The sequence below is a fragment of the Mus caroli genome, unplaced genomic scaffold, assembly GCF_978045245.1.
Source record: "Mus caroli unplaced genomic scaffold, Mus_caroli_1 scaffold_8, whole genome shotgun sequence".
Lineage (NCBI taxonomy): Eukaryota > Metazoa > Chordata > Mammalia > Rodentia > Muridae > Mus > Mus caroli.
The window spans coordinates 39,728,088-39,742,268 of record NW_028227263.1 but is presented as its reverse complement, the minus strand read 5'-3'; the positions used below and the strand labels follow the sequence as shown (position 1 = coordinate 39,742,268).

The following is a 14,181-nucleotide window of genomic DNA, read 5'->3' as shown; positions in this document are numbered from 1 at the left end:
AAAGCCAAGTGAAATTAATTAACAATTTAAACATATTCAGCAATGACATGGATAAAAATACCATCATATTTTTATGATTGAACCCCTAGATCACAACCTAAAATAAGCAAAGTGTAATTCACTACACAATAGGCACACAAAGACAAACAAATGCATACACACACATACACACATGCACACCCTACTGGGGTATTGTCATTGCTTGTGATTGTCTACAGTAAATAGATAATAAACCCTATTACTAAATAGGCTGATAGTATACCTAATTACTAAAGACTTTGCATGATTTGGTTGTAGGACACAGATAAATCAATGAACTGTTTAGGAATGCCTCTCCCTGTTGATCAACTTTTATAGTTCTGGAAGGTACTATGTAGCCCGGTGGTAGAAACAAATTTTTAGTGGTCTTGCTCTGGAACCTACAGGCTACAATAAAGATTTGTCATGGATTATGTGTCTTCTGGTAAATTGGCATAACACTATTTATGGGGTACCTAACTCATTTCTTAGATGAGTATAAAGCATATTCCACAAGAAACAACTCATTCTTTGTGTTGTAAGCATGGTCAAACCCATGTCTAGGGAAATTATAGGCTCCAATAGAAAACATATTGATAATGTGTTACCAAAGGTCATCTCAAATTACCTTCGATATATTTATTTTATATTCATTGATTTGTGCAGCTCTCAGTTTTCATCAGAGAGTCTTCTTATTTTGGAGGGTAATGGCTAATTCAGAGACTTTCACTGTCCAAAGTGTTGAGAATAAGCAGCTGTGAGTGCTCAGGTAAAGATGTGACATCTCTATCAAACTTTCCATTTCAGGCTCAGGAACATCATAGAAAAGGAGGTGAAAATAATGTAAACTGGAGGATGGAAAAATATCTTTGAAAGGCTGGACTCAAGGCATGCCTGTGTCACACATGAACTCACTGCAGCTCTGATTGTGCCAGCATAGCTCTATATAAAATCACTTCAGCTAAAAATTCCACCATGGGGTGGGGAGAGGTTTCTATCCCCAACCCTATCTGAGGAGTCACTGGCAGTTAATGGCCTCCAAGGAAGGGAGAGTCATGTTTCTTCGGTAGATAGAGATTGGTACTTTGTCCATGTCTCAGTTGATGAGTCCCCCACACATGTGCATATAGGCAGCATTAATTGCACTTACTGAGTTTTTAGGGGAAAAAGGAGGACATGTAGTTGGGAAGTAGATGTGCTGAGCAACCAGTTATCATGGGATGGGTTAGAGGTACATATGGCAAAGACACATTGTCTCCATGTATAAAATTTCAAGCACTAGAAATGATAGGACATGAATAAATTTTAAGAAACAAAAATTCATTTAAAGTATAACATTTTTTAAATAAACAAGAAAGTAAGGTACATTGTCATTTATTCTATTGTCCAAGTTTCATATATTTCTTAGACAACGTTTTACTATGAAACTGTGTTTAGTCCTGTCTCATGCTCACAGAAACCAGCTTGCTTCCTGAGTACTGGGATTAAAAAGATGGACTGTCAAGCCTGTCCAAATTTATCTTTAACTGATACAAAAGCCATGAAAATTACACATATATTGGATACTATATGATATTATGAGTCATGTGTACATTGTGAAATGTCTACACCAGAGAAATAATGGACCCTTAGTAATTTCTGTGATATTTAAAAACATGCTTAGAAAAAAATATTGAAAAGTATGAAATTGCTTTGCTGTTTGTTTAATTACATACAGAATAGCAGCATGCATTTTCTTTGAATTTCCATCACTGAGGAGAGAGAGAGGGAGGGAGAGAGAGAGACAGAGAGAGAGAGAGAGAGAGAGAGAGAGAGAGAGAGAGAGAGAGAGAGAGAGAGAGAGAGGATTTCTCTCCTTTCCCCCAAACTCATGGCACCAGTCAGAGCATCTATACTGTTAATTACAAAATTGGAATTAGACCAATCTGTTCCTTTTGGTATTACATTTAACTGGCTTTATATGACCTAAATTTTTATAAACCTTAATCATCCCCTCCTAATAATATGAATCACCACTTGAAGTTATTCTCTATAGTTCTTGCTTGAATGTGATGTAAAATCTCAGGGTTCAGGTCGAGTGAGTACTCCCCTTTCAAGTTTTAGCATTATTAGAAAATAAAGATATAGAAGAGAAACCCTAAACAGTATGAATCTTATCCTATTAAATACTCTGAGAAGAAAATGTTTAAACGTTATTTAATGTATTCTTGCATTGCAATTAAAAGATACACATAATCAATCATAAGATACACATGTTTAATGTCCAGTTTTTTTCAATAGTATTTCAGAGCAGAAGTCTTCTGGTGAGGAGGAGTAATTAAATTTAGAAGAAAGATTCTGGGACTACCTTAAATGTATGGGGTGGTGGCAACAAGTATTTCCCAGGACTTTCCTCAGAGCCCCAGTCACTTCCTTATTCCTCAGGCTGTAGATGAGTGGGTTTAGAGCTGGGGTTACAATTGTGTAGAAAACAGAAAGGATATTGTCTTGCTTGGGATTGTGGTAGGAACTTGGTAGGAAATACATGACTGTGAGAGCCCCGTAGTACATGCCTACAACAGTCATATGTGAAGAACAGATAACAAGGGCTTTCTTCCTGCTCTCATTTGAAGGCATGTGGAGAACAGTGAACAAAATGCATGCATAAGAGAAAAAGATGGCAATAAGAGGGAGAATTAAAATGAACACACCTACCAAATAAACCACAAGCTTATAACTAGAGGTGTCTGCACAGGCCAACTCCAGCAAGGGAGGGATCTCACAAAAGAGGTGTCTGATATGCCTCGATTTGCAGAAAGAATAATGCATTGTGTTGATGGTAAATCCCAGGGCCATCTGGATTGCCAGGATCCATGATGCAGTCACCATGAGCCAGCAGACTCTTGGACTCATGAGGACCCTGTAGTTCAGAGGATGACAAATGGCCACATACCTGCCGTAGGCCATAAAAGCCAGAAGAAGGTCCTCTGCACCAACCAGTACTAATTCAATGAACATCTGAAGGGCAGAGCCTCCAAAGGAGATAGTGTTGTCTCTCAGAAGAAAATCCATGACAGCTTTGGGAGTAATGACTGATGTCAGGAGGAGATCAATGAGAGAGAGCTGCCCAAGTAGAAGGTACATGGGCACGTGGAGCCAGGTATCTACTGTGATGACAAGGAGCAGCAGTCCTTTGCTGGTCAGTGCCAGTGTGTACAGGAATGTAATTGTGGCACAGAGTAGTTCAGGAGAGTCACTGCCCCTCAGGATTCCTACCAAGATGAAGCCACTTCCTAAAGTTGAATTCCTGAACTCCATTTTACCAGGTTTCTTTGGTTGCCTAGAAAAAGATACTTTGGTGAAATTTTGTTAATAGTGACTCTAGTTTGTAGTATTGGAAACCCCTTATGACACCAACATGACTCCCAACAAAATTAGAGTTTTCATTCTTTATTTCCAAGTTTCTTGCTTTAAATTGTATTTGATAAAAGTTCTGAAGACTAGTATTGATATTACTGATTTGAAAATGATACTCAGCTCTACACTATAACACTGTAATCCTTACCATTCCTAATAGATTTTCTAATGATATATATATATATATATATATATATATATATATATATATAATCCTAAAATAGTGAGACTGAAAGGGACCCAGGGCAACAGTAGATCTAGCATTATAGTTTAAATCTTTAGAGTCAGATTTATACTCTACTTATTACCATTGGATGCTTAGAAGGCTTCATGTTACTGTAAATGAGAGACAAATTCCTTACCTCAGTTGGTGAGAATCCTAGCTGCCTGCCCAAACCAGCTTCCCTTTGGTTGTTTAAAGAGAGTGTCTATTGCAATCCAAATGGGAAGAGCAGGTGTGGCTTTTTCAGCAGTGATTAATTGGTTTGTTTCCTAAGTTTATGATGTATAACCAGGGTCTATCAAATGCTCCCCCCAACACACTTCCTTTCACCTACACTTGTGTTCTACAGATAGCAGTGTAGGCATCTACGTAGCCAACAGTCTTTGGTTAGTTTTTTATGGAGCAAGATAGTGTCTTTTCTAGTGCCATTCTACAGGGAATTTGTAGAAACAGCTTCTATTTAACTGGTTGCATAGGTAGAGCCCCTCTGGTTTCCTGTCCCTTTTTAGATTGCTCTTGGATCCTGATGCTCAGGTTTCTTCTGCTGTCTGTGAGGAAAATTCAAAGTTACAGAAGGGAAGTAGAGATTCATAAAGTTGATAACAAGGCCACTTTATATGTATACATTCCTTATGTTTTGTGTCACTGAATGTCTCTGGGTTCAGAGTAAGCCTGTGCCTCATACAGAAACACTGTGCTTTGTCTTCTGGTCTCATACTCTCCTCATCACTTTCTTCTCTTGAGCTTATATCTTCAGAGGGATTTATCTCCCAGCTGAAAAGTACCCCCTGGAAATGTTGGCCTAGAAAGTTGTAAGTTAATGAATCCTCTTGGGTTTGTTTTTTGGCTTGCTTTCCTGAAGTCTTCTGTCACTTAGCCAGTTCTTAAGACTTAGGTGTCTCTCACCCTTGAACTTGGGTTCTACCTTCCTCAGCTTCCCAAGTAGTGAAATAATAACTGTACACTATCAGACTTTCATAGATTTCATGCAACCAGCGAAATATTGATGAGCCATATTTACATTTCTAGCTGCAAGAGCAGCAGGGGTTCCTTGAGAGCCCAGTATATTATAAATGTAACAGAAAATCAAGATCACTGATTTATAATTGTGGGGAGATTGTATATCTGCATGCAATACTTGCATATCTGCATGCAATTCTGACATAGCTAAGCCTTCCACAGTATTCCAATGTTCCAGAAAATCCTTGAAGCCTACACACTTGGAATTCAGTAGGAATTCAGTAAGAATGTTAACTATTCAGTAACATTCAAATTTACTGCTAGTAGAGATGGTGAAACTAATTAGGCATTACAAAGAACAGAGCCAGAATAGCTCAGGACTGTTCTGCAGAGTGTTTACTTGGGACAATAGCCAGTCTTACCCATACAAGGGAATACACAATGGACTGAGACAGGTTTCTTCACTAGAACCCCTGGTGGTGGGTTTAACAATAGACTAGTATTTCACCTGGCTCTCTTCTTAGAGGTAAACAGCAGCACCTGGTCCCTGCCATCTTTTCATGAATACATTCCTTATGTTTTGTGTCACGGTAACTCTGCTGCTGTTGTATCTCACCTGGTTTCTTGTTATTCTTCTGTATAAAAAGTTTTGATGCTTGACTTGACAATTACATTCAGATTCTACACAACCTCTTGTGTGATTCTGTCATTCATTTCACTGACTCCTTGTCCACCTGCAACTAGAGACACATTCTACGCATCCAGGGATCAAAAGAGTCTGCAGCAGATTCCTAGAGTTGTTGTATAAATTTTCACTCCTACTAGCCGCTACATCCACTCCAGTAGTGACTTGCTTGACAGGTTTAGAAACTTGGAACCAGTCCTGAGGCAAAGAGTTTCACAGAAACTTAGTCTGCTGGAACTGTGGCATTCCATAGCAGGTATTCTCCAATTTTGTCCTTGCAAATGGATCTGTGTGCTTCCTTTCAGTATTGTTTTGTTATAGGTGCCTCCAAGCAATGACTTGCCACATACTTAAGCAAAATCGAACTTTGCTTCCTGCCTTCACCAGTGTAGTTCTTGAGCCTACCCTGGGCTTGGAATTCAGTAAGAATGTTGCCTATTCAGTGACATTCAGAATTCCCTAGTATTGTAAGAGAGATAGTGAAAGAAATCAGGCATTACTATCTACTACATAGAGTTAGAAATCTCAAGGCAAGCTTAGCAACATAAATTTCGAATTCTTATTATAGTTATGTATGGCAGACAACATAACTTATTAGTAGAAAGTCCCTCCACATTATCACTTAGAATAAAAGCCAAGTTGCACCCATATACAGGAATTTACAATGGTTTAGGAAGTAGGCCGGGCTGTAGTTTTAGAGTATTGCATTACTCATGAGAAGGTTAGCTAGAGCTGAACTCCCTAATTAGAACCATAACTTAGACATGAAAGCACTTGGCCCTGGAGTGTAAAGACCTCACACCTGGCTTCTAAGAATATAGCTGACCTTAGGTAGAGCTGACTTTGTCTCTGTTGTTTTGTTGCCCAGTTCCTGCCAGTCTTTGTGTTTGCATTTCCTCTGTTTTAAGAGTCGTTTTGTTTTAGAGTCATTAAGCATCCGGTAACCTTATTGTACCTTCCCAATGTGTCACCTAACTTTCCTATTTTTTTCTGTATAAAAAGTTTGATGCTCGATTTGACAAATTACATTCAGATCTAGCATACTCCCTTGTGTCTGTTTGTCATCTCATTCTTGCCAACTCCATGTCCACCTTCTGAAACCCCTAATTCCCACAGATGGGGGGGGGGATGAGCCCAGTCCATGGCAACTAGCAATGGAAGAGTGTTTCCCTTGTTCCACATCCTCACTAGCATGTGGTGAAGAATGGAAAAAGAAAATGCGGTTCATTTACATAATTGACTATGACTCAGCTATTAAAACCAAGAATATCAAGAATCTTGAAGCTAAATGGATGGAACTAGAAACTAGCATCATGAGTGAGGTGATTCAGACCCAAAAGGACATGTATAGTACATACTCACTTATAAGTAGATATTAGCCATAAAGTCTAGGATAACTGTACTACAATTCACAGACCCAAAGAAGCCAAATAACAAGGAGAATCCAATGAAGGATGGTTGGATCTCTCTTAAAAGGAAAAATAAAACAGATATTAGAGGTGGATAGAGAGAGGGAGCTGGGTAGGAGAGGGGATGAGGAGTTGAATAGCCAAGAGGATCAGATATAGGGAGAGCAGGGAAAAGAGAACTGAAATTGGTAGTGGGCCAGGATGGGGGTGGGAGCATCTCTAGACTGTGTGTGAGGTGAGGTCTGAGCCATGGGGGAAGCCCCAGGGAGTTTATGGGGGTGATTCTAGCTGAAACTCTTAGCAGATGGAGCATCTGGAGCCTGAAGTGACCATCTCCTATTGTCAGGCAGAACTCCCAGTAAAAGAACAAGGACAGAAAACTACCTTCAGAGCCTTGGACCCCAAATGTGTTCTGTTTACAAGATTTGCAGGGACAAAGATGGAACAGAATTGGAGGAAATGGCCAACCAATGACTGGCTCAAATTGAAACTAATCTCATGGGCAACAACTAATCCCTGACACTATTAATGATAGTCTACTATGCTTGCAGACAGGATCCTAGCCTAAGTATCCTCTGATAGGCTCCACCAAAGAGCCAATGCAAATTCATTACACAGCCAAGTATTAGATCAAGTTCAGAGAGTTTTATGAGAGAGTTGAGGGAACAATTGAGGATTCATAGGAGGACATGAGGAAAACCAACAGAGTCCACTGACTTGGAACATTGGTGACTCTCAGAGATTGAACCACCAACCAAAAAGTGAGCATGGGCTGGACTTAGGCCCCCATACCTATGAAATAGGTGTGCAGCTTGGTTTTTAGGCAGATCATCCAACAACTAGAGCAGAGGAAGTCCCTGAATTTGTTGCCTACTTGTAGATCCCATTACCCTAACTGCATCACATTGTCTGGCCTCAGTGGTGGAGGATGCTCCTAATCCTGCAGTGCCAGGGTGGAATTATATCCAGGGGGGTGGGGGGGGTGCTACCCCTTCTCAGAGAAGGGGATGGGGAGTTGTGTGAGGAAGAAGCTGGGAAGAGAAGGGATGATATCGAGCTGTAAAATGAATAAAAAAATTAATGAAAACTACATACATATATAACTTTTAAAAATCATTAAACAAAGAAATGTGATTGTTTTATGTAGAGATACTGAAAAGTTTCAGTATCTAAAAGAGAAGGCATGTGGGGCAGGCCTTGTCTATGATGGGCAATCAGTATTGTAATTTGTTCAGTTGTACAGAACAACTGAAGAAAACATATCAGGAAGAAATTATTGTTAAGGAACAAAATTTGAGGAAGATCAGTGAAATTTGGATGAATAAAATTACCTTAAGCTGTTCAAATATGGATAGATGAGGGTGGGTGAGAGATTGGGAGTGGTAAGAGAGTTTGTAGCTGAATGTTCTATCTTAAGTGATGTGTAAAACAATGTCATAAGATGAAACCAAAGGTACGACAGTGTGATATTATAAAAAGGGGAGCACTAGCGAGTTTTGGAAGTGTGACAGAATTAATTGCCCTGGTAGGCAAGATTGAACACTATAAAAAAATGCTTGCATAAATTAATTTATAATCTCAACATACTCATGATCAAACTGCCACTGCGTTTTTACATTGTGGACAATAAAGTTAAATATCCTTATAAAAAAACTAATAGTCTGGACAGGAAACCACTGAAGAACACTCTTAAAAACTGTGATAATAATACTGCCACAATTGGTTGTTTCTGTCAGGGGTGCAGGATTCCAGATGCTGGCCACTGAAAGTTTGACCATGCTCCAGTGAGTATATGAGTAATATAAATTGGACTTATCTTATTATTATTCCTTCTCCTCCTTCTACCCCTCCTCTTCTTTTTAGGAGGAGGTCACAATAGTGGAAAGGGGAAACTAAGTGTGATCAGGGTGCATGATGTGAAACTTCCAAATAAACATTAGTGGTAGAGCACACCTTTAAAACCAGCACTGATGAGGCAGAAGCACATTCTGAGGCAGATCCAGGTAGATCTTTGTGAGTTCAAGGACAGCCTTTTCTACAGAGTGAGTTCTAGAGCAGCCAGGGGTACACAGTGATTCCTTGTCTCAAAAAGAAAGTGAAGAAGAAGAGGAGGAGGAAGAAAGAAGAGAGGAAGGAGATTCTAGAACTATAGAAACTCTCTTTAAATGTGCAACTATAGTCTAGTAGATAACTCAAATGGGAAATGGAAGGATTATTTACAAAGAAGACCAAGAAGAAAGTGGCAATTGAAAAAAATACATGAAAGTCCACCATATTTTTTAAAAAGATTTATTTATTTTTATATGTCAGCTAGTGCTTTTTTTAATGTATGCATATCCAACATGTGCATGCCTCCTGCTCAGGGAGGCCAGAAGAGAGTATTGGATGCCCTTTAACTGGACTTAAAACTTACTGTGAGCTGCCTTGTGGGTGCTGGAAAGAGAACATGGGTCTGCTGTAAAAGTAGCAGGTACTCTTAACTACTGAACAACCTTTCTAACTCCATTCTCACCAGTTTTACATATTAGATTGAATTATAAATTTATAAACTAAATTATAAAAAATAAATATAAATTATAAGATAAACCAGAAGCCTATAAAATACAAAAATTATTCCTAAATAAATCATGGAAAATAATCATTTAAGAAAAAAATATCATTAAAAGAAAATATAAAACTTAAAATATTTCCTTGTTTGAAACTTTTCAATTATAAGTATTAAAAAGTTAAATAATAAATTAAAAAGAAATTATTACTATAGATATAATGAAGCAATATTAAAGATCTAAATACATTAATGAAAAACATAAATTATGCAAATTAATTTTAGAAAGAAAATTACATATCTACTACATAAAATGCATAATATTGTATTTGTTAGTGTGGTTCTGTGTTGCTCTTCATGTAAGTATACATCTGAATAACCTTAAAATCAGATTAAATACTTATCCTCTCAAATATTTATTATTGATTTACAGAGAAAACTCAAAATCCTGACTTCCAGGTTTTAAAAAGCACTGTATATGATTTTTATGGATTCTCACATTGCTATGCAACATCACATCAGAAGCTGTTGGTGCTACCTGACTGCAACTTTGTACCTCTTAATGATGATCAATACCGCCCTGATCCTGTCCCTTACCGTCAACTTTCCCAGCATCTGGTAAGCACTCTTCTATTTTCAGCTTTTATGATAGCAACTCAGAATGATTTTTATTGTGTTATAAATACATTAGCTATAAGACTTCCTTTGAGTTAAACATGAGCATGAAAACGTATCCAATTTCCATAAATGCAACACGACCTCCTATAGTACAGAATATTAAATTAGCAAGAAAATAAGTTATACTGTTCATTACTGCTATTCTTCCAATTTCACCTCATTTGTACATTGAAATACTTTTATAAGTTCTACTTTTCACTGAATTACAAGATACTAGATTTCCACATTTTTATACACCTTTCAACTTCCCTGCACCTCTAATCTTTCTACCTCTTCTCGGCTTAAACTTCCTCCCTCCAATATCTTATCTCTCTACCATGTTCTGCTGAACCCCATTGCTTAGTCTCCCAATGCCCCCTTTCTAGTTTCCTAGCTTTACAAATACTCTAGGTTAAACACATGAGCTAAGGATTTAGAGCTAGGATCCACAGATAAGAGAGAACATGTTGATTTTGTTTTTCTGTATCTGTGTTACCTTACTTGGTATAATTATTTTTGTTTACAGTTCCATCAATTTAACTACAATATTCATTATTTCATTTTTCTTTTCAGCTGAAAAAACATCTGTAGTATATGTGTCCTAAATTTAGAGTATCCAGTCATCCACTAATGGATATCTACAGTGATAAAAAATTTTCAAGAATCATTATGGTAGGATGTAGAGTCCATTAGGTATATGCCCAGAAGTGCCATAACTGGGTTATATATTAGTTTTATGTCAAGCTTTTGGAGAAATATCTAGACTTAGTTCCATAAAAGCTACATTCGCTAACATTTCCACTTTAATGTGCAGTATCCCTCACACCACATCCATGGCAGTGTTTGTTGTCATTTCTCAAAGATGCTAATTCTAACCAGGGATTTATGGGTACAAAGCTACAGAAATTATGCATATTCCTAAGTAAACAGCTGATGCTTTTGCACATGTGTACATTGTACAATGTTTAAGGTAGATGCACATATTAAGCATATTCCCCCCAGGAAAGTTTTGAGATATTTCAAGATATGTTAGAAAAATGGGAAAAGCACCTATTATTATCATAGGATAGAAGTATGAATGTTTGGTTCAGTTTTGTTCCCATCATTGAAAATAAAATGAAAAAGGAAAAATGTATCACATACACACACACATATACACGCACGCACACACACACACACACACACATACACACAAACACACTATAATCCATGGATGGCATCTGAAGGCTGATACTAATTCAACATTGAACAAAACAATAACTAATTTTTTTTTTACAAAAACATTAAAAACTCAAAAATCTTTCCTGATTTATATGTGAATCACATGCTTGAAATATAATCTTTTTAAAAATTTTTTTAGGTATTTCTTCATTTACATTTCCAATGCTACCCCAAAAGGCTCCCCATACCCTCCCCTCCTACTACCCCCCCCCCTCACTGCCACTTCTTGGCCCTGGCATTCCCCTGTACTGAGGCATATAAAGTTTGCAAGACCGATGGGCCTCTCTTTCCAATGATGGCCAACTAAGCCATCTTCTGATACATATGCAGCTAGAAACAGGAGCTCGGGGGCCGGGGGGTGCTTCTGGTTTGTTCATATTGTTGTTCCACCTATAGGGTTGCAGATCCCTTTAGCTCCTTGGGTACTTTCTCTAGCTTCTCCATTGGGGGCCCTGTGTTCCATCCAATAGCTGACTGTGAGCATCCACTTCTGTGTTTGCTAGGCTCCGGCATAGCCTCACAAGAGACAGCTATATCTGGGTCCTTTCAGCAAAATCTTGCTAGTGTATGCAATGGTGTCAGCATTTGGAGACTGATTATGGGATGTTCTCACTTATTACTATTATACTTTATTATCTATAAAAGTTTCCAATTTCCAATGTAAAATTACTTTAGAATATCTAAATTCTATCTACCATCTGGACATGAACCTGGTCTTTGTGTCCATATATGACAAATCACCAGATTCTCCAATATCTCCTGAAAAAGTTCACAAAACATTTCCAAAGAATTTCATACTTTCTTGCTATTCCATACATTTCTACCAAAAGACATACTTCTTACTCTAGGATTTAGCAGAAATTTTATTCATACAAGAATTCTGGATTTCTGAAAGAATTAAGTTTAAAAGGTATTAACTAGAACTACCTAGATGTTGGGCTATGCTGACAATCGTTTTCCCAGGACTCTCTTCAAAGCTCCAGTGACCTCTTTATTCCTCAGGCTGTAGATAAGGGGATTCAGAGCTGGAGTGACAATCGTGTAGAAAACTGAGCTGATATTGTCTTGTTTGGGGCTGTGGAAGGGACTGGGTAGAACATACATGAAGGAAGCACCCCCATACCACATCCCAACTACAGTCAGATGGGAAGAGAGGGTGACAAGGGCTTTCTTCCTGCCCTCATTTGAGGGCATATTGAGCACAGTGAACAGAATTAGTGAGTAGGAGGCCAGGATGGCAGTAAGAGGAAGAATTAGCACAATAACCCCCATCATATAAACCATGAGTTCATATGTGGAGGTGTCTGCACAGGCCAGCTTTAGCAATGGGGGAATCTCACAGAACAGATGATTGATCTGACGATCTTTGCAGAAGGAATACTGCATGGTGTAGATGCTATATCCTAGAGCACTAAGGGATGCCAGGATCCATGAGGTGGCTATCATGAGCCAGCAGACTTTGTGACTGATTAAGATTGTATAGTTCAGAGGTTGACAAATGGCCACATACCTGTCATAGGCCATAAAGGCCAGAAGAAGGTCCTCTGCACTACCCAGTGCCAGCTCTAGAAACATCTGAAGGGCACAACCTCCAAAGGATATGCTATTGTCTTTGAGGAGAAAACCCACAACAGCCTTGGGAGTGATAACTGATGTGAGGAGGAGGTCCATGAGAGAAAGCTGTCCAAGTAGAAGATACATGGGCACATGGAGCCAGGCATCCATGGTGATGACTAGAAGCAGCAGCCCATTGCTGGTCAGGGCTAAGAAGTACAGGGCTGTAATTGAGGCACAGAGCAGTTCAGGAGAGCCACTGCCATCCAGAATCCCCACCAAGATGAAGCCACTTCCCAAGGTCGAGTTCCAGAGCTCCATTCTGTGTTGTCTGCTTATCTGCTTAGAAATAGATGGCTCAGGTTCTGTGAACTTGTGCTAAAATGGGCCCTAATTCTGTGACATTAAAAATCCCTTGGGATTCCCAACATGGCTTCCCATACTTTTTATACAAGTGAATAGCTTTGCTTATTAATTTTCAAATTACTCATTCTTTTATAATTCTTTTTGAATTTTTGTATATATATTTTTGAGCATTTCTTTTTTTCTATTCTTTTTTCCATTTATTTATTTTTTATTAGATATTTTCTTTATATACATTTCAAATGCTATCCCGAAAGTTCCCTATACCCTCCCTCTGCCCTGCTCCCCTACCCAACCAGCCCTGTTTCTTGGCCCTGGCATTCCCCTGTATTGGGGCATATAAAGTTTGCAATACCAATGGGCCTCTCTTCCCAGTGATGGCCAACTATGCCATCTTCTGCTACATATGCAGCTAGAGATACGAGCTCTGGGGGTACTGGTTAGTTCATATTGTGTTCCACCTATAGGGTGCAGACCCCTTCAGCTCCTTGAGTGCTTTCTCTAGCTTCTCCACTGGGGACCCTGTGTTCCATCTTATAGATGTCTGTGAGCATCCACTTCTGTATTTGCCAGGCACTGGCATAGCCTCATACAAGACAGTTATAACAGGGACATGAGTACTAGATTTACTCCCATTCTTTCTCCCCCTCAACTCCTTCCATGCCCCCTACTCTCATAAACTCATCAACTCTTATTCTTTAACTCTTTATTTATTGTTACATATGTGTGTGAGTACACACACACACATACACACACACAAGTGCACACACCCATAATCAGTTTATTTAATGTTGCTCATATGCACATGTTTTTAAGGCTCATTCCCTACATCCCATCAGTCCACATTTGGTTGTGGCTAATCACATTAGAAATTACGTTTTTTCCATGTTAGTTATCTCTCTTGCTCAGTCTCCTATTTTTCACGATCTTCAGAAAAGAATATTAATTCTCTAAAATATGCAGTATTATATTTAAGAAAATGTAAAAAAAAAAAAAGAAAGAAAGAAAGAAAGAAAGAAAGAAAGAAAGAAAGAAAGAAAGAAAGAAAGCCAGGAGTGGTGGCACATGCCTTTAATTCCAGCACTCAGGAAGAAGAGGCTAGTGGATTTCTGAGTTTGAGGCCAGCCTGGTCTACAAATTGAGTTCCTGG

At 38.6% G+C, this 14,181-nt stretch overlaps 2 protein-coding genes across 2 annotated transcripts; both read right to left on the bottom strand.

The window, feature by feature from the left end:
- Nucleotides 1-2,361: 2,361 nt before the first annotated feature.
- Nucleotides 2,362-3,315, bottom strand: LOC110298909 (olfactory receptor 2AG2-like). Its single transcript, XM_021168447.2, has one exon. The coding sequence runs from the start codon at nt 3,313-3,315 to the stop codon at nt 2,362-2,364; it is 954 nt and encodes a 317-aa protein (XP_021024106.1).
- Nucleotides 3,316-12,053: 8,738 nt separating this feature from the next.
- On the bottom strand, nt 12,054-12,989 carry LOC110298986 (olfactory receptor 2AG1-like). Its single transcript, XM_021168542.2, has one exon. The coding sequence runs from the start codon at nt 12,987-12,989 to the stop codon at nt 12,054-12,056; it is 936 nt and encodes a 311-aa protein (XP_021024201.2).
- Between the last annotated feature and the right edge of the window lie 1,192 nt (nt 12,990-14,181).